Source organism: Monodelphis domestica, chromosome 4, assembly GCF_027887165.1.
Source record: "Monodelphis domestica isolate mMonDom1 chromosome 4, mMonDom1.pri, whole genome shotgun sequence".
Classification (NCBI taxonomy): Eukaryota; Metazoa; Chordata; class Mammalia; order Didelphimorphia; family Didelphidae; genus Monodelphis; species Monodelphis domestica.
This window is the reverse complement of record NC_077230.1, coordinates 223537774-223565763: the sequence shown is the minus strand read 5'-3', so window position 1 is coordinate 223565763 and position 27990 is coordinate 223537774. Positions and strand designations below refer to the sequence as shown.

The 27990-nt window shown below is 40.5% G+C and overlaps 1 protein-coding gene across 5 annotated transcripts; it reads left to right on the top strand.

Moving 5' to 3' along the window:
* The first annotated feature begins 939 nt into the window (after positions 1–939).
* Positions 940–27990, top strand: LOC100030181 (von Willebrand factor A domain-containing protein 5A-like). Of its 5 annotated transcripts, none has more exons than XM_007494594.3 (20): positions 962–1090; positions 2695–2803; positions 5950–6001; positions 6124–6326; positions 6715–6937; positions 7098–7273; positions 7563–7677; positions 11212–11381; positions 11635–11723; positions 11953–12097; positions 17271–17350; positions 17624–17738; positions 18246–18410; positions 18899–18999; positions 19190–19428; positions 20052–20126; positions 20242–20343; positions 25377–25513; positions 25863–25989; positions 26636–27990. In XM_007494594.3, the coding sequence occupies exons 2-20, from the start codon at positions 2711–2713 to the stop codon at positions 26713–26715; spliced, it is 2487 nt and encodes an 828-aa protein (XP_007494656.1). In that variant the 5' UTR covers positions 962–1090; positions 2695–2710; the 3' UTR covers positions 26716–27990. The 5 variants fall into 5 exon arrangements, with proteins under 5 accessions (XP_007494657.1, XP_007494656.1, XP_056650152.1 ...); XM_056794174.1 differs by having other exon boundaries at positions 2695–2806; XM_056794175.1 differs by lacking the exon at positions 2695–2803 and adding an exon at positions 5170–5290 and having other exon boundaries at positions 1029–1090.

Here is a 27990-nt window from a genome sequence, read left to right as displayed (position 1 = left end):
ATCATAAGTGATGTTTGAGATGTGGGGATCATAAAAGTAGGTAAATTATCTTGAGGAAACTAATGTGTCTGAGATGTAAACAGGAGGTATCCCCTTATGTTCAGACCTTTATCTTAAGGCTAGTGTAAATTTAGAGGTAGAAGATTCCATGTTTGTTCAGCTGCCAACACTGCAAGGTAACTCTTCACATAATTTTTGAAATGTGGTGTCTCCAGGAATTTGGGGTGGACTGGGAAGCCCTAGGACCCTCAAGATATTCCTTTCATGTAGATGACAGAAATTACTATTTGTCTTATTTTCCATCCATCTTCACTCCTTTGGACTTCTCCATCATGTTCCTAGGAACTTCACCGTCCTGAAAACAATATAATCCCCTCTGTTTGAAGAGCAAAAGTTTCCTCTCCAAACCTCCAGGTAAAAAAGGTACCCAGGCCAGCCAACTCTTCATTTATCCTTTGATGGATTTCTCCATCACATTCAATGTGCTGTCTTCTTTTCTCCCCAGGCTTCCTTTTTCCCCCCACCCAAATTATATTATAAACTCCTTGAGGGCAGAATCTCTCTCTCTGTCTCTCTCTCTGTCTCTCTCTCTCTCTCTCTCTCTCTCTCTCTCTCTCTCTCTCTCTCTCTCTCTCCCCTCCCCCTCTGCAACAGCAAAGTGGTCGACATAAATGCTTAATAAATGTGCGATTATATTCGAAATTAATTCCTAATTTTATGGAAAAGAAATTTTGATTGAAGTTTAGGAAGAAACCTGGCTTCACACAGCTAAATATTTGGAAAAGGGAGGGGTATTTTAATATACAAATGTATTAATTTCATCACAAAACAAGCGAGCTGGAGGGCCCCCTAAAAAAAAGATTTAGGGAACTCTAGGGCTACACAGACCACACTTTTGAGAATCCCTGAAGGGCTTTGTACCATAAGGCGAACATTTGAATTTGGGATGACTAATTTGTAGACAATCCCTTGAAAATGGATCCCGTGGTTTTTACTGTAAGTAAAGGAGGGAGGGACCTTCTCGGAAACCGAAACCACAGCTTCTTTCACTATGGCGAGAAACTAGAAAGGCCGAAGGACTTCTGAGCAGGTAACTGACCTCCATCCTCAGAACCTGAAATTCTTATAGGAGTTTTCTTCCCACCTTACCCCCTCTCAACCCCGACACTTCCCAGGGACTCTCCTCTAGAACGTAGGGGGCTAATTTGACGATGTGCACTAATTCTACCCCCTCCCCGCCCCACCCCATACGTCCCCCAAATTTCCCTGCAAGCCTCTTAAATTTAGGGTTCAATTTTGGGTCCATCCTTTCAGGGAAACCCCGGGAGGCTGTGAGGTATAGAGCAGCTTATTTTCTGCTATTCCTGGTCTCTCACGTCTTTCTGTATTCCATGCCCCCTCCTTCCCTGTCAGCGCTGGGGCTGAAGCAGCTTCATCTGTCAGGCTGAGCTTCTGGAAGCTAGGGAGGCTTACAGGCATGATTCTCTTAAAGAGACCTCGGCCCCTGCTTGTGCTATTACGCAAGGCCTACATGTCTCTTGGTTAACTCGTCCCTCCCTGCCAAGAGTCCCCCTTAAAAGGATTGGCACAGGCTCCTGGGGGCACTGACTGATTCACCCCTGCAAAGTAGGGAGGTTGAGGCCCTGGATGCAAGGAGAAAGCCCCCAATTTGGCCTTCCCTGTGAAGGTATAGAATCAGAATTATTTCCTGTCTTTGAGACCCAGTGTTCTCCATTATATGCCTTCCAAGCAGGGGGGGGAAGGGCTTGCATACTGAAAAGAATTCTGCATAGAAGCCTGCTTGAATCTTTTTTGGGGACGTTATCTCTGTGAGCAAATCACGTCTGTCTGGGCCTCAGTTTTCCTCTGCTAAGCTTGTGATGGAAGCTTCCAGCTCTCACATTCTGCCTTGATGAGAACCTGTCATGGAAGCCTTCCATCATTCAGCCATTTCTGTCAGTTGCCCATCCCACTGTTATTCTTGCGCAGAGATGCCACAGGGTCAGAGCTCTCCCCCCAGCCTCCGCAGGCAGGATTTTCCTATGGGGCCTCTTCTGGTTCTGATGCCATTTTGTGGGCCCAACTCAGTCTTTAGGACAATTTGGCTGATTGTTCCTGGTCACATTCTTGCTGAAGCTGGGGTTTGGATGTTTACCATTTGCTCTGAGGTTATAACATGGAGTAGGTATAGACTTTCCCACCTGCTGAGTTCTCTGGGAGAAGCTAGGTTTGGCTGCCTTCAAGTGATAGCCCGCAAGCGTTTATTAAATATAAATTCTGGTTTGCAATCCGTTCTGCTCTTCACTTGCATTTTATGTGTGAGTTTCTATTCATAGCAGAGATTACTAACAGGCCATTTTGCTCTATCCTATTTTCTTGTATTTATTCTTCTTTCTCTTCTCTAAAGTCTGTTTTGCTTCAGAATATTGACTTTTTATTTACCTTTCTATTAATCATCCTTCCCCACTCCCTTTCTCTTATTCTCTTTACTTCCTACTTTCATGTTAGGCAAGTTAAATTTCTATATGTAATGGAGTGAAATGCTGAGGATTATAAAGAAAAGCAAAATAGTCTCTACCCTCAAGGAGCTCACAAACTGTAAGGAGAAAAAAACATGTAAATAAAGCTGTTTATTAAAATATTGATTATTTAGTAGTTTTCCAAATTGGTCTGATCCTTTGTGATTCTTTTCAGGGCTATTTTGGCAAAAATGCTGAAGAAGTTTCTTAGTTCTTTCTCCAGCTTATTTTACAAAGGAAGAAACGAGCAAACAGGGGTAAAGGACTTGCTCAAGGTCACACAGGTAGTAAGTGCTTGAGGCTAAATTTGAACTCTGGATGATGTCTTCCTGATTCTGGGCCTTGTATTCTATCCATGGCAGAAACTAGCTGCCCTAGTATTAAATATAAAATATTATTAAAGTAAAAGTTAGGCTGAGTGTGGAGAGTGAAGGAATTGTGCCGCAGGTTTACAGCATGCTAGCGACACTTCCTATGACTCTATACTCTCTTGGTATCTTTGTGAAGTTTAGTCAAGGTTAGTAATGACTTCTTGGGTCTGTTTTGACTGAATTTTCAGTTGTCTTTTATAAAGTCAATTGTTAGATTTTTCTAAAGTAGTTCATGGCAACACTATTTCCACAGTTATTAGGGTGCCAGTGGGGGGAGTCTTGTCTTACTCAGAGAGCCCCCTTGGGAGTGATACAGTCAGTGGCAGCCCATGGCTCCTGGTAGAGACCAGGCTGGGAGAAGACTTTATTTATCATGATAACCCTGACCATACGCTACAGGATTACATATTTAGAAGATTCCCTGCTTAAGCATCACACTATACCCTTTCCCCTTCTTATCCTTTTTTTTTTTAATATCCTCTGTAAAGATTGGGATGGTGATTAAGAAGGAAGAAAGTATTTGCCTTGCTTCTTCAGTGAGGGCCCAGTTAACATTAGATAACACAGATTTGTAGTAGGACTAGTCAGGGACAGTTTAGTGATTTGCTCTACATTTATTGAGCAGCCTCTAAATAGGAGTGAAGGAAGAGGATGTAATCCAGGGTTGGAGGTGAGAAAGGCATGAGCAGCAGCAGGAAAGTAGGGTAAGAGAATCAAAGGTCAAGGATAGTGTTGAACATGGTTCCCCATGAAATTGAGATGGAGAAAGGAAGAGAGAATCCAAAGCATGGATGCTGACCTGGGAAATAACTGAAGAATGGAGGTTACAGTGAGAAAGAGAAAAAGATTAGAGGTTATAAAACAAATGAAGAGACAGAATTGTAAGCAGCTGGAACTCTAGAAGTTTTAATTTATTTATGAGTGTCCATTTTGACTCCAAAGTCTATAAAACATAATATACTTGTTTGGCAACAATAAAAGCAAAAGCAAAACAGAAAAAAATAAAGATTATCTGATGAAGAAATCCAGGAATTAGATGTGAAAAGTTAGATGGGGCAAAGAATAATTTTTTAAAAATTGTATTTAATTAGTCAATTTAGAACATTTTCCCTTGGTTACAAGAATTATATTCTTTCCCTCCCCTGCCTCCACCCCTTCATGTAGCCAACATGTAATTGCACTGGGTTTTACATGTGTCCTTGATCAAAACCCATTTCCATGTTGTTGATGTTTGTACTCGGATAAGTCTACATGGGAAGAAGAATTTGATAAAGACCATAGGCAGAAGAAAAAGGTATGTGCAATATTGTTATCAGATCACCATCTGAAGGAAGAAATAAATAAGGATTTAGAGACACAGCACAAATTTGGTGCCAAAATTTCATTTTTCTAGACATCTACTGGGACCTATTTCTTCTATTTTTTCCCCCAAACAGAACAGCTAATATATAGAGATATTACTTTAATGGTCATTTTATCCCTTCAAAAAGAAGAAAAAAAGCAACTGAGGGAAGTTCTTTTCTGAATCTGATGCTCCCAAATAAGGAAGAACTGGTTAGGTGAGAAGTGGTCACTCTAGCTTAGAGTTTGTGATAGCAAAGTAGGAAACCAGACATAGTTTAAATGTTTTACATTTTTAAAGCACAGTTCAAGGGGTGTAGAGACAGAATAAATTAAATTCCATGGCTTAGATTTTTTTTTAAACTCCTACCTTCTATCTTAGAATCAATACCATGTATTGGTTTCAAGGCAGAAGAGCAGTAGGCAAAGAGTGATAAGTGACTTGCCAAGAGTCACAGCTAGAAGTGTCTGATGTCAAATTTGAACCCAGGACCTCCCATCTCTCCCTAGCTGCCCTCATGGCCTAGATTTCCACAAGCTATCCAAAGAAATAGGAAATCTCTCAAATTTGTTGGAGCTTCCTATTAGACTGAGCCCCTTAAAAGACTATCATGCTTTCTAAACTTGCTAGCATAGGGCTTTGCACACAGTAAGTGCTTTATAAATGCTTTGTTGGGAAGTTAGGTGGCTTAGTGGAGAGAGAGCCAGACCTGGAGATGAAAGATCCTGGGTTCAAATCAGAATTCAAGCCTTTCCTATCTCTGTAACCCTGGGCAAGTTACTTAGTCCAATTGCCTAGTCCTTACTGCTGTATGGCCTTAGAACAAATATCAATTCTAAGACAGAAAGTAAGGGTTTAAAAAATAAATATAAAATAAAATGCTCAGTTTTTCAAACAACTAACAGTTCTAGAATGCTCTAAAAATGAAATTCTTCAGATATTCTCTTCAGGAAGAGAAAGGGGAGAAGCCCAAAGTGAACCCGGCTTTTAGTCCTTGAAGAACTCAACAGGCAACTTAGATTTTTTCATAGATGTACCAAAGGAGAAAACAAAATCAGGTAATGAAAGATGAATTCAAAGTTATGCTTTTTTCCTGTAAGAATAATATAAATTGTGCTGAAACATGGAATGAGCTATGGCTGGTAATGAAACCTAAGGACCATAAAATAGAATCTGGCCTTAGATCTAAGATTTAGATCACAGCTTGGTTAAAACATGGAAAGGATATTTCATCAATGTCACACTCTTCTTGGAAACAGTGCAGTTTCTAACACAGCCCCTACCTACCAATAGAAAAAATCCCTTTTGTTGACAATTGTTCCTCCCTGAATAAAGGAGGAACTGCTCACTTACATCATCAATCATCATCTTTCCCTTTAATTTACCTGTTCTAGGGTTGTAGGAACCTCTTTTCTTCTAGTGTCTGTGGGTTTCAGATGTGTAGAATTTAGTAAAATGATGGCTGTAAGTAAAATTGGCTTGGGGTCACTACCCTAAGGCTAAAGGAACTTGACTCACTTGGGGTCTCAGACAGAAAGAAGACATTCCTATTCTCTTTGATCACTTTTGTTCTGGTCAATTACCCTGCCTTCGATTCATAGATTGTTTCTGGCTTTGAATTCTAGTTCCACTAAAAAGTCAATTTGACAAGGGTGTTGGTACAGCATCTATGGATTTCTGTGAAATTTCAGTTTTCTTCCCTTTCTTTATTTAATAGATTACCAGCATGGAACAACCTTGTGGTCTTCTCACCCTCTCTAAGCAGCCAGGTAAGTCTACCATGAGTACAAACAAGGAGAAGAGAAAGTTGAGATAAGTTTAGAACTCTATAACCCTTGGTGGAGTCTTTGGTCCTGAGAATTAAGGGTTGATGTACATTTTCCTCCTCCAGTTCCTCTCAAGAGCATCTCAGTAGATGTGTCTATCAATCAGTTTGTGGCAGATGTGTCTGCAACCCTGGACTACAAGAATGAGGAAACAAGCCCTGTGGAAGCATTGTTTGTGTTCCCCATGGATGAAGACTCTGCTGTTTATAGCTTCCAGGCTGTGGTGGATGGGAAGAATATAGTGGGAGAAATCCGAGAAAAGCAGAAGGTAGTAGGAATGGGACCCCAGTGCTCCCCTTTTTCTTCCTCATGTTGGATTGGTAATTTTTGTTTAGTATCAGCTGGAAATGGTAAGTTACATTTGTTCTCTCTTGAGCTGCTGTTTTACCCGTAGGACTATCTGCTGAAAAATGAGAGAGTTGACCTAGGTAATCACTGGGGGACTTTCTGATCCTAAATTTCTGATTCTTGACTGAAACCATTTGGAGAGAACTCAGCCTGAGGGGCTGTTACCTCTATCCTTTGGCTTTTCTCTCTAGCTGCCTCCTCTAACTTCTCATTATTTCTGCCTTTCCCCTTCTCTCTAAAAGGGTTTTTCCTCTTCTTCTACTTGCTCCCAAGTCCTCCTCATTCCTGTTCTTCCTCTTTTCCCCCAGGCCCAGGAGGATTATGAGAATGCCATCTCTCAAGGCCAGGAAGCCTTCCTACTGGAGCAGGATAACAGCTCTAGGGACATTTTCAGATGTAGTATAGGAAATCTGCCCCCTGGCCAGAAGGCTACTGTCACCCTGAGCTATGTTCAGGAACTGTCCCTTGAAGCAGATGAGGCTGTTCGATTTGTGCTCCCAGCCATCTTGAACCCACGCTACCTTCTCCAAGGTGAGGAGTTGGGCTTCTCCAATAGCAGTGGCAGGAGCTTGAGGATGGAAGGACAGTGGGGGCATTGGAGTCCTACTAGGTGTTGTGGCCAAGGTGAGAAAAGGGACTTCAGCTCCTCCCCACATCCTCACTGTACTGAGAGTTACTTGGCTTCTCACAGAATCAGCTGAGACTGACAGCATCACCTCTCACATTTCCCGGATTCCTGGCAAGGAGCTGCCCTACACATTTAGTGTCAGCGCCAATATCTGCTCCTCTAATGGCATTGAGAAGGTCCATTCCAGCTGTGCCCTGAGTCCCCTGAAGTACTTGGCAGATGACAAGACAGTTGCCCAGGTAACTAACTAGACAGGGAGCACCATTGCCTTTGGTGCCTCTGCCCAGTACCCTCACCTCAAATCCCTCCTTGTTGTCTCATGGCTCACCCATAGAGCATCATATTGATGCTCTCCCCATCCTTCCTGAAATCTACAGGTAAGCCTTTCTGTTTTCATACCAACACCATCCCTGAGTATTATTCACCAATGGGAAGTTACTCTTTAGCCCCTGGTTCTCATCTGGGTAGAGAGTCCTGGAATTTCTTTCTCTTCCCATCATTCCTCTGCCCTCCTTCATCCTCCCTTAGGTTTCCTTGGCTGAAGGGCACAAATTTGATCGGGATGTTGAGATTCTGGTTTACTACGGGGGAAGAAACACTCCCAGTGTCTCCTTGGAGCTTCCCCAAGCTGGTGCCAAACCAGGTGAGCCAATCTCAGGAGGTCGACTTGTAGACATTGATCTGTACCTTTCTGTCACTTCTCTTCCTGTGAAATAGAGATTTCAGAGAGGTTTTGAAACAGTTGTGGGGTGTAAAAATGTCTGTCTAATTGTATTGTTATAATTGTGTGTGCAGCGGTGCTCTCAGGAATGCAGAGGGAGATTCATTTCCTTATTAAGAGGGAACTTGTTAAACTGAAATCATCTATTCAGGTAGTTTACAGTTAAAAGGAGTATAAAGAAGGAATTCATTATTATGCCCAATGTAGAAATGGAAAGGCTTTGATGCATGTATTACGCAGTGGAACTGCTTGTCAGCTTCCGGAGGGAGAGGGAAGAGGTGGGAGGGGAAATCGTGAATCATGTAACCATGGAAACATATTCTAAATGAAAAATGGAGGAAAAAAATGAAACAAAAACAAAGAAGAAATGGGGAGGCTTAAGATGCCATTCTGACTGTTGAATATTACACTTTGATACTTTTTTCTCCAGTATGATTTTATATTAGACCCGGAATGCCAAAATTGGAAGAGAGAGCTGTTTCTCTATAGCCTTTTTGCTATGTACTTATATAGTTCATTTTTTGATAGAACCTTTCATTTTATCCACGTTCAATTTAAGGTGATGAGATTGAGTGAGCACATAGCTCTAGCTGAATGCATCTTTTTATTTTCAGTCTTTCATGTGACTTTTTACTTATCTCTTCTGTTTTTGGGCCAGCCATTCTTTCCTCTAAGTCATTGATTTAAAAATATTGAACAATATATGGCTAATTACATATCCTTGGTTTGCTTCATTTGAAAACTCTCTGGATTTTGACCCTCATCCACTAATGACTATTTTGGGTACTGATCATTGATAGGATTTAGAGACAGGACTAACCAGTTATGAATGCATCTATCTACTATCCTGGAATGTGTAACTCTATTTTGTACATAGAGAAATCACATGAGAGGCTTTGAATTCTCTTGTTGAAATTCTGGGATAAATGTGTATGAGATTTCCTCTGATCCTCTGGCCTGTAGGCCTTTCTTTCTTTTCCAATTTGCCAAGGTTTTTCAATGAATACCAACTCTAGTTCACCTGTCAAATGTTAGTTCTTCTAATACCTTGTATGTATTACAGCACTCCCTACCTCACTTTCTTCAGCTATAAAATGGATATAATTATCTATCTCAGGGTTGTTTTAAGGATCACATGACAGAATATTTGTAAGGTTTTAGCACTGTTCTTGGCCCATAGTAGGACCTTAATAATTACTTGTTTTCCCAGCTTCTTCACCATACGATAGCCATCCTCTAGTTGCACACTTCCTTTTTGATTTTAGGGTAGTTTGTTTAGACCTGGTGATTTGCCCTATTTGAAATCAGCCAGGTGGCCCTTTATTTATCATTGAATTTTATTTGTTGATAAGTATTTTGTTCTATACTTTCTTAGTTCAAAATCATTCACGGAAATGAAAATGAAATAATACTTTGAGTGTAGCATTTTTTTTTTGTTCATTATCTTCAATTTATTCACTCTGAGTAAACCTTCTTTGGTCACTTTGTGTAGTAATCTTGTTCCTTCCCTCCCAATAAAGTTTTAAAAAGCCATTCCTATTTAAAAGCCAACAGAGTAGAATGGACCTATATGCATCATTTTAGTGACAAAATGGTATTGCTTCCATTCCTCCCCTAATCAGAGACCTGCCATACCCAGGAATTACTTGTAAGGCATTTCAGTATGGTCCAGTCTTAATGGTGAGGGATTAGATTGAACAAGTTCAGCTGTCCCTCGGGGCTGTAGGGTTGGCTTTAAAACCTGCGAGCCTTCTAAGAACCGGAACCAGCTTTGGTGACTGGGAAATACTGGTTCCATTTGCAAAAACCCTCATCCTCTTATGATGTTATTGGATCTGTACTCTTTGACAAAAAAATAAAAAGGCTCTCTATTTATATCTTTACATTAATTTACCATTACTGCCCCAAACTGAAATCTTGACCTCTTTTATGATGGCCACATTATCATATGGTCTGAGTTTTCATTTACCTAGTCTATTTCCCATTGAAGGATTGATAACTGAAAGTTGGAACTTAACATCCATCCTAGTGCCTCACTCTCCCAGACACCAGATGTAGGTGACTCTTTCCTCCCCAAAGAAACTAACTCAGCATGTAATAGCCTCTGTGAGACCCTGAGCTAGAGATTAGGTCTGTAATTTCATTCATGTAAATTCACTCCTAATTGAGAAAATTCTCTCCATTAATAAAAGATGAGGACATTGTCAGTAACCTAGTCTTAGAGAAAATTCTAGAGCATGGAGAGGTTCAGTTCATATATCTCTGAGGTGAGACTTGAACCTTGATCTTCCTTCTTCTGAGGACAGGTCTTTATCTACTACATTGTACTGCTTGTAAAACACTTATATAGTGGTTCTTTTTTTAAATATACTTAGAAACATTCCATTTGAACAGTGTTCTCCATGTGTTTTGCAAAAGTAATGTAAAACTAATCTTTGCGTTGTTCCATTTTTTTAATGCAAAAATCCATAATTTATTTCTCCTTGACTAGTTTCAGGAAAATATTTCTCTAGTTGTATAAATTAGGATAGACTTTGTGTAGGCACATAGATATGGCATCCAACTTAATTTTTTTAAATGTAGTCTATCAAGGAAACTGCAGGTAGATTTAATGCTCAATTGACTTATCTCAGATTCCTGGTGACATCTAATAATATAGTTGGATGCTCTTTCTTCTTTTATCCCTAATATTAAAAGTTAACATGAGGTTTACTTTTGTATTTCATGGATAATTGAACAGTGATATCATCAATATGGCTGCTCTTTCTGCTGATATTTATTAAAACCTTTTCATTTCTTCTCATCTTGGGTGACCCTTGTCCATTGACTACAAATACATCCATCCTCCACTATCTACTCTTTATTTTTAATGTTACTTTGTGACCAGCTCATTTTATTTTAGTCCTAAATAGCTCTCTGATGATATATTTAATGTAATGTCAATTTATTTAGAGGTATGCCCAGGATCTGATGGCTCCTTTTCCTATACAATTCTTTTTATTTTTTAACCCTCAACTCAATAATAAATCTTGATTCTAAGGCAAAAGTATGGTAAGGGCAAGGCAATTGGGATTAAGTGACTTGCCCAGGATCACACACTAGGAAGTATCTCAGGCAACATTGAAACCCAGGTTTTCTGGTCTCCAAGCCTGACACTCTATTCACTGGGCTACTTTATCCTTCCCTTCTCCAGAAATTTTTCATAGGTAAATTTGTAATTTTTGTAAGACCTCTTGCAATTAGGACAAAAATCCAAACCAAAAATAAAAACTTTAAGGTGTGATAATTGAACCCTCAACCCTCACCCTTCTCCCTTTTCATATCATTTTGTATACTACAGGACCCAAGGAGACATACATACATGCATGCATATGCATGCATGTATGTATGTATGTACTGATGTGTGAATGTATGTAGGTATGTATTTTTTTTTTTACTTTTTTCACCTCTGGGTAGGTTCCCTGATGGGAGACACAGCTATGATGGTGAGTTTCTACCCTAGCATCCCTGTGGCTGAGGGAGAGAGCACTTCTGGTGAATTTATCTTCCTTGTGGACCGCTCAGGGAGCATGGCCTCACCACTGAATTATGAAATGGGTTCCCAGTTACGCATATCAAGTGCCAAGGTACCAGCTTCTTTTCTCTTGACATCTCTCTTGCACATGCCTTTTGTCCAAAGTGCAAGTGGAACTTTGGGGATTCAGTTGATCTTGTACCATCGTGACCATTTCCTTCTCATGGGCTAAATCTGAACGGGACCACCTTGAGGGTAACTCACTGGGCTCAGAATCATGGAGGGAAGAACAGGTGAGAACTAAGTATCAGCAGGATGGAAAAATGACCCTTTTTTGGTAATATCTTCTCTGCCTTCTCACTCAGGAAACTCTGATCCTGCTGCTGAAGAGTTTGCCTCTTGGCTGTTATTTCAATATCTATGGATTTGGATCCTCTTTTGATTACTTCTTCCCGTGAGCCTCTGGATAGTGTCACAGAGGTTGGGAGGAGGGTGGAGGTTGAAAGAGAAAACTGGGAGGGAGATATTGCAAAGGCTTCAGCTTCCCAGTTAGTGAAGAGGCAATAGAAGGCCTGTCTTTGGAGTTGGGGGTTACGGGAGGGAGGGGAGTAGGCTGGAGTTCCTGAGACAGAGACTATCCCTCATGGACCTCTTCTGTGTGTGTATGTATGTGTGCATCTCAGAGAAAGTGTGGAGTACACACAGCAGACCATGGAGGAGGCTGTGCAGAGAGTAAAGTCTCTTGAAGCTGACCTGGGAGGGACTGAAATCTTGGAGCCACTGAAGAGCATTTACAGCAAATCCTGCAAACCAAACCACCCCCGGCAGGTGAGGGAAAGGGAGCCACAAGGCTTGCTTGGTTGATGGGTCCCCAGTACTAATCCTGGGTGCAGTCAGCAGTGATCAGCTTTGTGTTGTAGCAGGAGAAAGTTAGATCCATTGTAAGAGCAGAATTGGCAGGTTTAATGGAGTCTGTCCTCGCCTAAGAGGAGTCTCATCCCTTGCACTAGGAAGGAGGCCTTTGGTTCTCATCACAACTGAAAGTTCACTTAGTGATTGATATCATTTGATTCTTGCAACCACATGGTGAGGTGGATTGCCATGTTATTATCTCCCCTTCAGAGCTGGGCAAACTTGGGTTTGGACTGGCCCATGGCTAGGGAACCAGTGAAGTGAGAGATGACTGGGAAGCCAGGTCTTTGGTCCTGACACCCACATCCATCATTCTTTCTGGTAGCCCCCACTGCCTCTGCCCATCTGCAGGGCCCCAGTGCGAGGTCCCACTCACAGAAGCCCCTCACTGTGCTGTTTAGGAGGCTCTCACACCTCCCGAGTGCCTCAACGAACCACCTAGCTCATAGCTGTGATGATCAAACGAGAGTGTTTTTGTAGTGCTTAGCCCAGTGTCTGGCACATAGTAGGTGCTTCATAAATGCTTGTTCCCTGTCCTGCTCCCACACCCATGTCAAAATAGAGGTTCCTGGATCCTGGAGAGTCACCAACTCTGAGCAGGAGGAGAGGGAGATCAGGTGAACTTCAGGATGGGTTGAAGGCAGCAGCCAGAGCCCTTGGGAGGGATTTGGGTGTTTCTGTAGAATCTTTGGGTCATAAATTCAAGATCTTTCCAGTTGTACAAGTTCTTATGTTCAAATCCTTCATCGTACTGGTAAATCAACTGAGACCTGGAGAGATCAGTGACTTTCTAAAGTTCACACAGGTAATCAGTGACAGAAATTGAATCTACATACTGGACTTTTGACTCAAAATCCAGCCCTCTTTTCACTAGAATGCTCTGTCTCAGAAGAAGCTCTCAAGAATCAAGTACTTTGGGTGCAGTAAGAGTCAGGTGGGAGATCCTGGGTTCCAATCTGGTCTCAGTCACTTTTTAGCTGTGTGACCCTGGACAAGTCAGTTAATCCCCATTGCCTAGCCCTTACCACTCTTCTGTCTTGGAACCAATACACAGTATTAATTCTAAGATGGAAGGCAAGGGTTTAAAAATATAATTAGACAATCTTTTTTTAAAATAAAAATTTCCCCCTAGTATTTCACATACCCTCCACCCCTCACCATACCACAGAGAGGGCCAACCACCAAAAACAACGTGTGTGTATGTGTGTCTGTGTCTAAAATTTTTATCTTTCACATTTCTATTTATCAGTTCTTTCTCTGGGAATGGACTTTCACATGTTATTCTTTCAATATAAGTTCTTTATTCAAATATAAAATTTTCTTGCTCCTTCTTGTTTTGATCTTCATTATTTCATGTAGGTCTTTACAAGTTTTTAAAAAAATTAACCAGATAATCATTTCTTATCTCATGGTAGTATTCCCTTATAATCATATATCACAGTTTCTTCAGCCATTCCACAATTGATGAATATCCCCTCAATTTCTAGTTTTTTGCTACTTCAACAAGAAACGTTAGATCACCTTGGGAACAAACCTAAGAGTAGTATTACTGAGTCCAAGTATATACATACTTTTATAAATATGGGCATAATTACAAATTGCTCTCCAAAAAGGTTAGATCATTTCACAGTTCCACCAACAATTTATTAGCTCCCTGTTTTTCCACATCTCATTCAACATATGCCATTTTGCCTCCTTTTCAGTTTTTGCCAACATGATAGGTGAGATGATATCTCAATTGTTTTGATTTGTATTAGTGTTTTGATTTGTATTTCTCTAATCAGTAGTGATTTAGAGCAATTTTTTCATGTATCTTTATATATATTTGATTTTTTCATTCAAAAATCACATGTTCATATCTTTTGAGCATTTGGAGGATGTCTCTTATAAATTTGACAAAATTCTCTATATATTTGAGATATGAGACCTCTACCTAAAAAACTATCTATAAAAATTTACCCAAGTTTTCTGCTTTCCTTATAATCTAAGTTATATTAATTTATTTGTACAAAATATTTTTAATTTAATGTAATAGAAAGTATCCATTTTCTTTCACAATTCACCTTCTTAGTTATTCATAATTTCTTCTCCTATCCATAAATCTGACAGATAATGTGTTCCATCTTTTAATTTTTTTATGATATCTTCTTTTATGCCTAAGTCATGCATTCAATTTGATCTGATCTTAGTGAATGGAGTAAGTTGTTGTTTTATAAGTAGTTTTGGCCCTAGCAATTTTTACCAAATAGTGATATCTTACCCCTGTTAGGGGTAGAAATTGAGGGGGTTTATATAAAAGGTTGGACTGTATTATTTAAGAATAGGGTTGCCAGGAATTTAATTAATTCCAAAGAGATTTATTTATAAAATACAGAAAGAGTGAAAGTTAGAAAAATCAGAGAGAGGATAGGGTAAGACATCTAACCTACATACTAAGTATTTTGCTCCCACCCCTGGCTCAACCCAGGCAAGGCTAATTAGTTCTTAGATGGAGAGGCCTCAGCTTTGAGCCAAGGACCAGGGGATGCAGAAAGCATCTCTCAAGAGGGTAGGCCTCTCCTGAGGCTAATCCCTTCAGAAAATCCAGAAAAGGAGTCAGCCTTTTTCACTCACCACATGTCAGTCCAAAGGGAGAGATTTAAGAACAATCTCATCAAGTCCAAAGTTTCAAGTCCAGTGAGCAGATTCATCATCAGCCTCGAACTCGAACTCAGAACTCCGAAGAATGAGAAGTTGTAACTCCTTTTAAAGACGCTTCTTTGCGTCATTTCCTATGCCTTCCTCTACTTTTTATGTGGACAAATTATAGTCTATAGTTTTGCTTAGGACTGCCCATGGGACCGTCAGTTGATTCTGATTCATCACCCACTTTCACACATGTGGGTCATAGACCTTCCCCTCCCACTTAAAGATTAAGTGGGATATGTATACTTTTGGTGATTAAATCTAAAAATGGGCAGGGGAGTTAATTTAATCTTCACAATCAGGGGAGAGTTAATTTAATCTTCACACCCCAAATCCTTGAATCTGTACTTTTGTCAAATACAAGGTTATGATAATCTATTTTTTTAATGTTACCATAATCTTTTCCACTGTCTGCTTTTTCCACTGATCTACCTTTTGTTTATTATACTGTACCAGATAATTTTTTTTTAAACCCTTACTTTCCGTCTTGGAGTCAATACTGTGTATTGGCGCCAAGGAAGAAGAGTGGTAAGGGCTAGGCAATGGGGGTCAAGTGACTTGCCCAGGGTCACACAGCTGGGAAATGTCTGAGACCAGATTTGAACCTAGGACCTCCCATCTCTAGGCCTGGCTTTCAATCCACTGAGCTACCCAGCTGCCCCCTATACCAGATAATTTTGATAATTACTAATGTATAATAGAGTTTAATGTCTGATACTGCTAGATCTCCTTATGTTATATTATTTCATTTATTCATTTGTTATTTTGATCTTTTGGCCTTACAAATGAATTTTATTATTTTTAGTTTAATAATTTTTTTTGGTAATTTAATTAGAAGGGCATTGAATAAGTAAATTAGAATAGGCAAAATTGGGCTCTGCCTACCCAGGAACAAATAATTTCTCCAATATTTTAAATATAATATCTCTTTCCATCTCTTCTTACAGATTTTTGACAGTAATATCTAGGATTGCTGATAACTTATGTGGATTTATATTATATATACTGCTACTTTGCTATGATAGTTTCCGCTAACTTTTTAGTTAAATCTCTAGGATTTTCCATATATAATCTCATATCCTCTGCAAAAAATAGGGTTTTTTTTGCCTATTTTGATTCCTTTTATTTTTTTCTTCTTTTGTTGCTATTGCTAGCATTTCTAATACAGTATTTAAATAGTATTGGTGGTAATGGGCACCATTGTTTCAGTCTTGATCTTAATGGGAGGGCTTCTAGCTTATCCTTGTTACAAATAATGCTGATTGTTTTAGGTAGATGTTTCTTATAATTTTAAGAGAAAAATCCATTTGTACCTACATTAACAGTATTTTTTTTAATGGGAATGAGTGTTGTATAGTGTTGTTAAAGTATAAGATAGTTATGTGTGAAAGATCCATTGGGGATCCTAGTCTCCCAAAAGATATGAGGGGATAGTTAAAGGCATTTTCTTAATCTCTCCTTCTGTCTCCTTAAGAGGCTAGTAGAGAGCAGGATTTCTAAGTAGATCAGAACTAACAGTAGAGCTGAAGATTCTGTTACCTAAGAGACCAGGACCTGAGGAGAAGGAAGTAGCCTGGCCTCTGACAGGAAGTTAGGGGGGATAGTTGGTCAGTGAGGAGATAAGGAAGCAGCCACTGACAATTGGGAATCTTTTGCCTCTGGGGTCTCCAGAGAGAAGGAGGTTTGTCTCTGAGGCAAGGGGCTACTGGCAGTTAGCTGCTGACAGTTGGGTTGCTGTAGAAAACTGATTGAAGGAGTGAGTGGCTATCTGTTATTTTAGGGAGGTAGTTAGTGAATAATTTATAGACAGAGTAGGTTAAGATAGGCCTGGCATGCCAGGCAGAAGAAACTGTCCTCAGAGGACAGTTAGAGGTATGTTCATGAAATTTAGGAATTGTGGGTATATTTATAGGGTATAAGATTAATAATCTATCTTTCCTTTTTTCTATCTTTCTATCTCTACTTCTTTCTCAAATTAAACAAAGTTTCTGTTAAACTGCTCTCCTAACTTTGTCTAACTCCTTAATTTAACCCTTACAGTGTCCTTTCTTTTTGTGTTGTTCTTCCTCATAAGCCAATTTCTTGTGATCACTTCTCCACTCCTCGCCCTTCTAAAATTCCCTCTTTTGTCCTCTATCCTTACTGTCCTGGTTATAAATCAACCCACCCAGGGTCTAAGAATCAGAGGCCCTTACCTTTAAATTTACCTCAGAGATCATAATCCATATCCCAGCTGAAATTGCATCTATAATATTGCTGGCAAGTGGCTGTGGAGCCTCACTTTGTATAATGAGGCAACCTGCTCTATAGTAGGATAGCTGTCATGGACTGGGCCAGCAGAACTTTGTCTGAGGAACCTGACATGGCTCTAACAGGATGTGTGGCTTCTTGTCTCCCTCTGCAGCTCTTTGTCTTCACAGATGGAGAAGTTTGTGATACAGGTTTGGTGATTGCTGAAGTTCGACGCCACAGCCAGAATCACAGGTATGGTTTTCAGGATTCAGCTTCTGACACTTATTTACTGTGTCTCTGGGCCTCAGTTTCTTCATCTGCAAAATGAGAAGGTTGGACTAGATTGCCTCAGAGATCCCTTCTAGATCTTCATCTGTGTTTTGGTGGTGATGATCTGTTGATGGCTCTGATCTCTAACCAGGTCCCATCCCTTAAACTATTTGTACTCTTATTTCCCCAGTGAATCAGGAGTTAGGAAGCTCGTTCTAAAACTGCTTTGGCCAGCCTGTTCTGTTCTCTTTATAGGTGTTTCTCTTTTGGAATTGGAGAAGGGGCTTCTACCAGCCTTATTAAAGGCATTGCACGGGCAGCTGGAGGCACTGCAGAATTCATCACGGGCAAGGACAGAATGCAGCCCAAGGTGTCATGGTTCTTGAAAATCATCTGCTCTAGATTGAGGCAGAGTAATAGCTACCTGAACAGGGAGAACTCTTTTTTTTTTCTCATGTCCTATATTCTAGCACTATTTTATATTTAGTTACTATGGAAATGTGCCAGGGTGAGAGAGGTGGGAACTTTCTCTTTCTGGACCTTGAGACTTTGCAGCTCCAGATCTGAGAGCACTTCAATCTGATGTCTGTGAAGCAAGGGTGACCTCACTGTGTGCTGAGGGATCCAGGAGATTTTCTGGTCATGACAGATAGGTACTTAGGGGAAATGAACATGAAGGTATATTGATCAAGTCTAGCCTCAGACACCAGGACCTTTCCCTGCTTTTCTAGAGGTTCTAGCTCTACAACTTAGATTTAGCTTCGTTTTCTAATGTAAAAATCCTACTATCCCAATAGTAGGATTTTTACATTAGAAAACGAAGCTAAATCTATGTGATCTCTAAAAGGTTCTAAAAGGTTCACCATCATTCCCCTAGGCTCTTCGGTCCCTAAAGCAAGCCCTGCAGCCAATGGCCCAGGATATCTCCTTCACCTGGACTCTGCCTCCTGGGCTGGAGACCACCTTGCTCTTCCCAGCTCCTACTATCATCTTCCAGGGTCAGAGGTTAATTCTCTATGCCCAGTTGAAAGGGACCAATGCAGTAAGTCCACATTCTTACTTTTATATACTATAGTTGTGGTAGCTAATGTCCAAACACTGTCTTGGGCTTTTCCTTTTCTCCCAATGAGTGCGCTTGTGGGGTTATCAAGAGGACGAGGGCATGCGTAGGTCGCATTTCCTTTCCCTCCTGGTATTTCTAGACCTTGATAATGTTTTTTACCTGAAGAGTATTCTTTCTGATCTAGTATTGTATGTGGGAAAGAGTAGTGGCTTTGGGTCAGGGGACCTGTGTTCAAATCTCACTTCAGATGCTTATGACTTATGATCAAGAAAAATCCACCAAGCTCCCTTTGGGTCTCTGAATACTCTTCCCCCAGCATTGTGTTAGGTAAAAATGAAGGAGTGAGACTAGATGGCCTCTAAGATCACTTCAAGCTCTAGAGACATGAGATTATGCTTTTGATTTAGGCCTTGACCCTTCCCTTAATGGACTGTCTACTTCCTGATTTCTCTGCTTATCTTATTTAGCCCAAAGGAGCAGCAGGTGAGGTATGTCTTCAGTACACACTCCGTGGTAATAGCGTCAAGAGCACAGTGCCATTCTCCTTGGATCCCAAGGCAGATGACAAGTAAGAATCCTTCTTTTTTCTCCTGCCTTGCTTGTACTTAAAGCTTCTCCTTCATCCCTTTTCAGTAATCTTTCTCTTCCCTTTTTTCTCATCTGCTTTCCTTGGTTATTGAGGGAACTCTGTGGAATTAAGGGTTAAGATTGCCTGACAAGGTCTGCATAAGTAGCTCAGAAGATTCTTTCATTTCCAGACTTACCATTCACCGCCTGGCTGCCAAGTCCTTGATCCAGACCCTAGAAGGAAGTTCAGAGGATGCTGCAGAAAAGAAGAAAAAAGTGATGGATATCAGCCTCCAGTCAGGAGTTGTCTCCCCTCACACAGCCTACATTGCTATCAATAAGGAGCTCAACGAGCCCATTCAGGGGCCCCTAATTCGGAGGGATATTCCATTGGCTCAGATGGCCTATAGGCCAATGAAGTGTATGGCAGGTTAGAACAGGATGACTTATTATAACTTCCTATAGCATGAGTACATAGGGTAGATCTGAGCCCCTTGGATCCTATTAGAGATAAAAAGGTCATGGAAGATCATAGTAGGTTCTTAGGCCTTTTTCAATGTCTGGAAGTCCTATGTGTTGTTTTGAGATTTTATATTGGAGTGGCCTTCCTGTTGGGATGGGAGGAGGAGAAAAGCATCTCTTGGGTAGAGGGGAGATGGAAATTTTAGAGAAGAATTAAAGAGGATATGGGAATATTAACATTGTTAGCCGAAATCATAGCTTAAAACAGTCATAATTGCTAAAATTGCAGTCATTTTATTCCTGTATCTCATGTGCTATAGTTATATAGATGGGTACCAAATGATGTGTGGATGGCAAGTAAATAAGTATGACCTTCCAAGAGGATCTCAGGAACTCACTCAACAGTTGGCATGGGGGCCAGTTTGAGAACTGCAGAGGCAGAAGCTCTTAGGAGAGGATCCCATAACTAGAAGAGAGAGTATGCCAGGGGACACATCCCTAAAAGAATAGTATTCCTTCCTCTGGATTTCTTGGCTGACCCTGGGATCCTGAGTCTGTTCTGATCTCAATTATTGTTCTATTGGATTTCAGCTCCTAAGGCATTTCGTGGTCCTCTGATGGCTAAATCACTTTCCAATTGTGCTGGCCCTCCAGTTTTTCATTCTGGTAAGGATGATAAATGGAGTGATAGCTATCTCTGTGAATTGAACTGTTCTATTCTTATATTTGCCAGAGGTAACATTCCTTTTTAAAACTTTCCTTTGGTCTATTCTCCCTGTAGCATCTTGTGGACCACTCGTAAAAAAAAAGAAGTCTTCCAGGCATGAAAATTTTGCAAGGTCCTCACTTTTAATGCAATGTAGCATTATGGAATCCGATACAGGTGAGGTGTACTCAGCTTTGTGTTGTTACTCCTTATCTGCAGCAAATCTCTTGCTCCTAACTGTTACTTCTTTGTAGCTTTATCTCTGAAAAGTATTTGGGGAAGTTGATTTGTTTCCATGTCACCACTGTGGCCCTTGCTTGGCTGCCTTGTCCCCCAGACACATATCATTTCTTCACAGAGATCTGCTCTTCCTGCTGACTGAGCATTCAGCTCTTCCTTCCTCTCTCTTCTCTGCTCCAATATTCAATACATATTATGATTCTCAGTAAAAGGAGAGGAATCTCGTTCATGCAGATTGACACCAAACAGTCCCATCTTTTCCTAGGATCTGCTATTACTTATTCCTTAGTATTTCATGTGGGAGCTTCTAAGGAATCGGTGGAGTTTATCAAGAAGGGAAGCCATGGTCAGGCCTACATTACATGAAAATCACTTTTGGAGATGTTTGGAGGATAGACTGGAGAGAGGAGAGACTTCAGGCAGTGAGGCCAGTAAAGAGGCAATGCAAGAATGCATTCAGAGGCCCTGAATTGGGTTGATGATCATTTAGGAGGATAGAAAGGTATGAGAGAGGTATGGACCGGAGACATGATAAGATGTGACCACTGGTTTGGCTGTGTGGGGTAAATGAGAGTGAAGACTTGAGAATAGCTCCAAGATTGTAAATATGTTGACTAAGAGGATAGATATGTCATAAATGGAAATAAGCAAATTATGAAGAAAAATTGATTTTGAGAGGAAATTAATGAATTCTTTTTGGGGCTTGTTGAATTTGGTATGCCTACAGGATGTTCTGTTTAAAATGTCCACTAGACATTTAGTTATGTGTGTCTATAGCTCCAGGAGGGAGATTAGGACTAGATAGATAGACCTGGGAGTGATCAGCATGAAGAAAATTAAATACAGAGGAGCTGGTTATATCACCTACTTAAATATAAAGAGAAAATAGAAGGTCTAAAACAAAAACTTTATATATAACTGTACTTAGGGAGGTAGCAGGATATAGGTGATGGTCCTGGAAGGGAGCCTGAAAGAGGTTGGTCAGATAAATAAGAGAACAAAGAGAGAACAGTGTCACAAGAATCCTAGAGAATTGTAAGTATCCAGAAAATAGAAGTGCCTCCCACAGTATCAGTTGCCTCAGATAGGTAGAAAAAGACAAGGCCTGAGAAAAAAGTCTATTTTTTTTGGCAATTAAGAGGCCATTGGCAAGTTAGGAGAGAATAGTTCCAGATTTATAATAAGTTTAGAAGGCAAGAAGTTAAGAGGTGATAGAAGCAGGGAAATAGTGGCAGAGATTGTAAATACCTTTTTCCTCATATTTCCTAGTGAATATCTAGAAATCTAAATCCTGGTCACATACTCAATTTTTTTAAACTCCTATCTTTTGTCTTAAATATTTGTTCCAAGTGGAAGAGTCATAAAGGCTAGGCAACTGGAATTAAATGGCTTGCCTGGGGTTACACAGCTAGGAAGTATCTGAACTTGGATTTGAACCTAGGATCTCCAGTCTCCATGCTTGGCTATCTAGCTGTTAGACACCTACCTGCTCTCAGACTCATTCTTAATCTGGTGTTCGCTCCCATTTCTACTTTTTCCTCCTGAATTAAGCATGTAACAATGACTGAAACAAACAAAATACAAAAGGACTTGTGGTCCTAAGGTCTTCAGTTTCTTGCTCATTTTTTCATAATCTCAAGGAATGTATTCCTGGTTTGTTCTGGAGACATCATTGCCTCCATGGTATCAGCAGGAGTGGAAAAGGATTTTCTAGTTAGATAATCTCAGGAGATTCACCCATCATATACTTGAATAGTTTTATATTTCAGAATTACAGACAAGATTTTTATTGGTCATATTATGTGGATAAATGATTCTATAGGACAAAATTAGACTCCATAGTTAGAAGGTGCAAAGACACAAATTCAAAAATAGAATGTAGTACCTGAAAGTAGGGGGCACCCTTCTACTGGAGGTCTCTGCCAGAAGAGAAGGTGAAAATACTTGAACTCCGCAAAGAAAGGAGCCTTCATTCTTTCAAAGAATATTTCCTTCTTCATGATAAACTGAAGAACCAAGAGGCATTTTGCCAGCATTTTCACCTTCTCTTTGGGTAGAGAAATCATTTTGTCATTTATTGCATGAATATCTATTACTTGGCACTGGTAGAAAGAAAGAAAGGAAGAAAGGAATAAAGGAAGATAAATGTTTTGTTCTCAGAGGTCACTGAAAAGTTCCTCTAATCTCCATACTTGTTACTCTTCCATTCCTTTAGTAGATTTCTTGGTCAATCCTTTTCACTGTGCTAGGTATACTTTTTACCTAATTTCTTTTAAGAGCAGTTTCAAATCCAAGCTATTTAAATTTTTAAAAGAACAAAATTGTTTTCAGTGTCTACAAAAAATTACTCTCTCCCTTGACTTCCAAGATTTCTTTTCTGGTAGAGAGATCCTTTAGTCTGGCTCCTTGTGGTATTCATTAGTGCCATGGCCCTTCCCAGCAAAGCCTTGGGAGGTTGATATGGGGTGGTGCTGATTTTGGCCTCTTGAATAGGAAGTCTGAGGACTCTCAAACCAGAGATACTACAAAGGCCACCTCTATATCCCCTTCCTAATGTAGCTTGCTTTGTGGCTAGTGTAAGTGTGAAAGTCCCTACCACCTTTTATTGTGGATTTTAAAACTATTCCACCCTAATCAGACCGTACTTTAGAAGATCTGATTATCTATTTCCTGATCAATAACAATAGAGATACTTGGACTAAAAAAATCGATCTTGGAAACCCTGAATTTCTCCTTAGTTTAACAAGACTAGGAAGGTCTGCACCAAACTCTAGATTTAATTATCTGAGGAAATGGCCTTCAACAGACATGTGCAGAAAAATCGGACAGACTCCTGGCCTAAGTCAAACTAAGCTATTATTGGTACAGATCAGACACAGAAAGTGAAGTAAAATCCTCTATATAAGGCACGTCATTTCCTCTCTCTTCCTCTTTCCCTGGAGAGGGGACTCTGGCTGGCAGTGTGCTAGGGGTTCCGACAATCTTGGAGTGGTGGCAGTTAATTTGTCTGGGTTTGGTGGTGAGTTTGCCCTGGAGCTGATTTCAGGTTCAGGCATCTTGGCTTAGCCCTTTCCATTTTGGAGTTCAAGCTGACTCCTTCCTCCTTCATACCCTAAAACCTTATCTCCTAATCTCACCACTCTGTACTAGCCAGATGTGGGGGAGGAAACCTACTCCTTTCCTTCTTCCTTCTCCTTAATCTCCTCCACTATCAGTTAAATCACCATAAAATTTCCAGCTGACTTGGGTGTTTCATTAGGATTTTATAAATAAGATCCTTGGCAACCAAAATAATTATTACACTCAGTCTCAACCATAATTTTAACCTTTACAATATGGATATTAGATTTTAATGTTAGCAATAGTTTTAAGTTATAATTATACAATTATAATTTTATAATTGTGATTTTAAGATAGGTAACTAATGATATCATAAGTGATAATATTAATAGACTCTTGGTTATTTTAGTATAAGTATCAAGGATTTGATACTTATAAGTAAATATAACTAAGATAAATAAAGATAAGTAAATAACTGTTTTAGCATCAACCACCTTTAGTGTCAGCCTCACCCTTCAAAATTGCTATGTCATACACCCTCAGCAATCATGATCTTGAACTTGTGACGTGGCCTTCATTAGCATAGAGGCTTTTGCCTTGGTTAGAAGCCTAGTGACACCCCTTCACCCTTGTGTACACCCTATACATCCTAGTATATATCATCAGGCTTTTGCTCTGCTTTTAGGCCTGGTACCTCCTATTTACCCTAGTATACATCATCCTTGACATCATCAGGCTTAGAAAATAGGGTTCAGGCTTACCACTCCTCCCCTTGTCTATCAAGTGACTTCTACCAATAAGAAGTCTTTCCCAGTTGTCCTAACCAATGAACATTACTTCCCCATGCCTTTATTTTTAGATGGCTATAATTATTGTCTTGGATTATTTTTGTACTTGTATAAAAGTTCTGATATTCCTTGGGGATAAAAGAAAGTCTCTCACAGTGCTCGGGGTTTTTTGGTCTTGACCAGAAATCTGGCTTTATTGTGAAACTGGCCTTCTTGCTATAAAACTATTTTCATTTTTGGATTTGTAAAAATATAAATTTAGGGTTTGACTAAAATATATGAGAATCCTAAAGTAATATTGTGATCGCTGATTAAAAAATATTATAGCTCAAGTCAAAATGACTTTTAGTAGCTTTTATTTACAAAGGGGTAGAAAGAGTAAAAGTAGAGAAATGTAAGAAGAGGGTAGAGAAAATGTCTAGCCTTTCACACTAAATATTTCTTTGGTATCCGGCTCAGTCCTGGAAGAGCTCCTTAACCCTCAGTCAGAGGATCCAGTGGTGTCTTATGAAAAAGTTCCACTAACATAGCCTCCAGGAGAAGGAGGACTCCCCAGAATCAGTCTCTCCAGAAGCCAGGAAGGGAAGGCCAGCTACTCGCTCACCCAAGTTGAAGTCCAAAGGAGAAGATCCAGGAGCAGTCCTCCAAGAAGCAGTCCAAGAGCCAAGGTCCCAAGTCAAAGCTAGAGTCCAAATTCAAAGCCACCTCAAGAGGCAAACTACCAGCCCAAGATTCCTGGACAGGAAGTTCAGGACTTTTTATAGTCCTTTTCATGTCACTTCCTGTCCCTGCCTCCACTTTACAGGGACCAATTGCAGTCTATCAATTTGCTTAGCACTGCCCAGGGGGTGGTCAGTTGTCTCTGGAGTTGTCACCCACCTTAGTAAGTGACTTGAGAACTCCCTTACTTAGTGTTAAGTAGGGTGTTTAAGTTTTTGGTTGATTGATAGACAAAGTTTGACTCACTTTTCACAGGTTAGAACCTAAGTTTATCTTTTTTGATTTTTCTGTTAAAAAGGATTTTCCCACATTAGCAGCTCTTTAGAGAATGACATCTCCACTCTCCCCCAATTGTCTTGAGGTTATGTGTGATAGTATAATTTAATATTTTTCACCCCTCAGTTCCATCCCCTCCAGAGTCTCCACTTCTACAGCTGATTTCCCTCCAGAAGGCAGATGGTTCCTGGGAACTGGACGAAGCTCTGGCTTCAGTCCTGGGTGTGAGTGTTCAGGCTGCACTGGCTGCATTGCCTGATCAGGTGAGACTCCAGAGAGGAGAGGGGACAGGGTGAGGGGTGTGGAGAGGGAAATAGAAGAGAGAGGGAGTAAGGGAGAACAACCCCCCTCTGGGCAGAATGATGGGAGTCAGTGCCTACAGACATGGGGTCTGTGAATGAGAGAGGTTGATGGAAACCCTTTCTGGGACTTACAGCTTAGTGTAGTTTCTTATGTTTAGGTGCTCAGAAAGGGACCAGGAAGGAGAGATAGATATTCTCTCTGGGATCAGTTATTTCTTTAGCTGTGATTGGGCCAGGAGTCAGGCAAAGGATTGTCTGCTCCTTTCTGGGGTACCCTGACACTAGGGCTTGGGTTCTGTATATCCTCCAGAGTAAAGATGTCCCAAGCTGGGCCACTATCTTGGCTGTGCTGTGGCTGCACAGCAGCTTTTGGGGCCAGAGAGAAGAATGGGAACTTCTGGAAAAGAAGGCTGTGGCATGGATCCAGGCTCATTCTGGTAAGCATTTCTTCATGAATCAGGAGACTTTACTATTATACTCCCTCATTAGTCTGTGTAGGGTGAGAGATAGAAGACTGATCCTCTGATTCCCTTCTGCTCCCCCTTTTTGGTCTCTTGACCAGAGGAATGACTCAGATCATGAGGGACCTAGAGGGGACAGGAGAAGCCGGTTGTAAATACCAATGGGAAATGGCAGTGGGATAGCAAGAGTTTTAGACAGAGTGGCCTTGCCTGTCTTCACATTTCTTCTGTCAGGCTGGCTGCCTGCATCCTTCCTACTTTAGCCCCATAGATGAGCCCAAGACTGATCTTGGAGCTATTTGCTCCTCTGGCTTCAAGAATATTTACCTCAGAAGTGTTTGTGGGACCCAGGAAGGTGACAGGAGAATTTAGGAGATGCAGAGAGAGGAAAAGAGCATGACTTGGGGTAGACAGCCTGCCTGATACAGCACCTTCTGTTAAGCATAGTGAATGCTGACTGGATGTTTGCTGGAGGTCGAAATGGTTGGGGGAGGACAGAAGGGGAGAAAGAATGACTAAAGGAAGGAGGGATGAAAGGAAATATGCTACAGGCTGGGGAAGAGAACCCACTTCCCTGCTTTTCCAGCAACTAGTCTTCTCATCCATCTTCTTGTGTTTGCAGACTCCTCCCTGGGTGAATGTATTGAAGCTGCCAATGCTCTTCTGAAATCCTCTGTGGATCCTGCAGTCTTTGGCCTGTGAGAGTAGAGATGGAAGATTTTAAGAGTTTATCTCTGGCTGCTTCTCCCTTAGCCTCTCTGCTGCTGAGAGGTCTTGGTGTGCTTCCCTTCCCAGTTATGGCTCATTCCCCATAGGAAGTGGTCAGTCAGATTCAGTTTGTTTTAATTCAAGTATTTCTTTAGTGCCCTGCTCTGGGCTGGACACTGCTAGGAGCTAGCATTACAGAGACAAAGATGATAGTCCCCTCACACAAGCAGCTTGCATTCTTCTAGGGAAAGCAAGAAGTTTACAGATAAGCAAATTCCAAAATATGTGCAATAAGTAAAAATATTTCTTTTGGTGGATGGAGTGGGAAATGACAAGAAGAAATAACAATAGTTAATCAATAAAGGCTTCTTTAAATTCCCCATATTCTTTCTAAGCACTGCTGCTCTATGCAAGATCATTCTTTGTGGTTACCAGGATCTCTGGCACTGTATAACCCATTAAATTTCAGATTTGATGAACGCAGACATTATTCTAGCTTTCCCCTTTGAGATTATCTCATAGAATATTATAGAAAGAATGCTTCCCCTTCTGTTTTAGATGATTAAACAGAGGAATGGAGGGACTAGTTTGAAGTGTCTTTAATCTATGTGCTGATAGGGATTTTACTTTTGATGAGATAGTGAAAATTTAGAAGGCATTAGGACATGTATCTACCATGACATGTTATTGCATAACAATTAGAATTGCTTGTATTAAATGTCATTAACATAATTCTTCTATCACTCTTGCATGCTATCTGGAGAAAGCTAGTTAGTAAAGACCCCATGCACAGAAAGCTAGATTTAGGAGACAGATATTGAATTTAACCTGACTCTGTGCCGGAGGAATGAGTGTGGAAAGAGATACCTAAAATTCCTCACCCACAGGCTCAACTCTGCCCTGAACTGTTCTGATTCTATGTGAGGCTTTACATATTCTAATTCAACATGCACTTAGGAGCTCCTTTTGCTGCCTGTGGGAACTACTGGAGACAATTCTTGGTAGTCATGGAGGTGAAGTCCTATGATGGCTGCAGGTCCCTTTCCTTTTATGCCCTGTTCTCTGCTGAGCAACAATAATAGGAATATATAGAACTAATATAGAGATAAATACCACCCTGTCTCTGAAATGAACGGAAAGGCATTCTTTGCATTTAATGACCTGGCTCTTATATTTCCACTTGCTTTGTCATGGATACTTGAGCTTTTCAGAAAAATGTTATTTCCTGAAAATATTCTAGTAACAAGAATAAAGTGACTTGCCTATTAA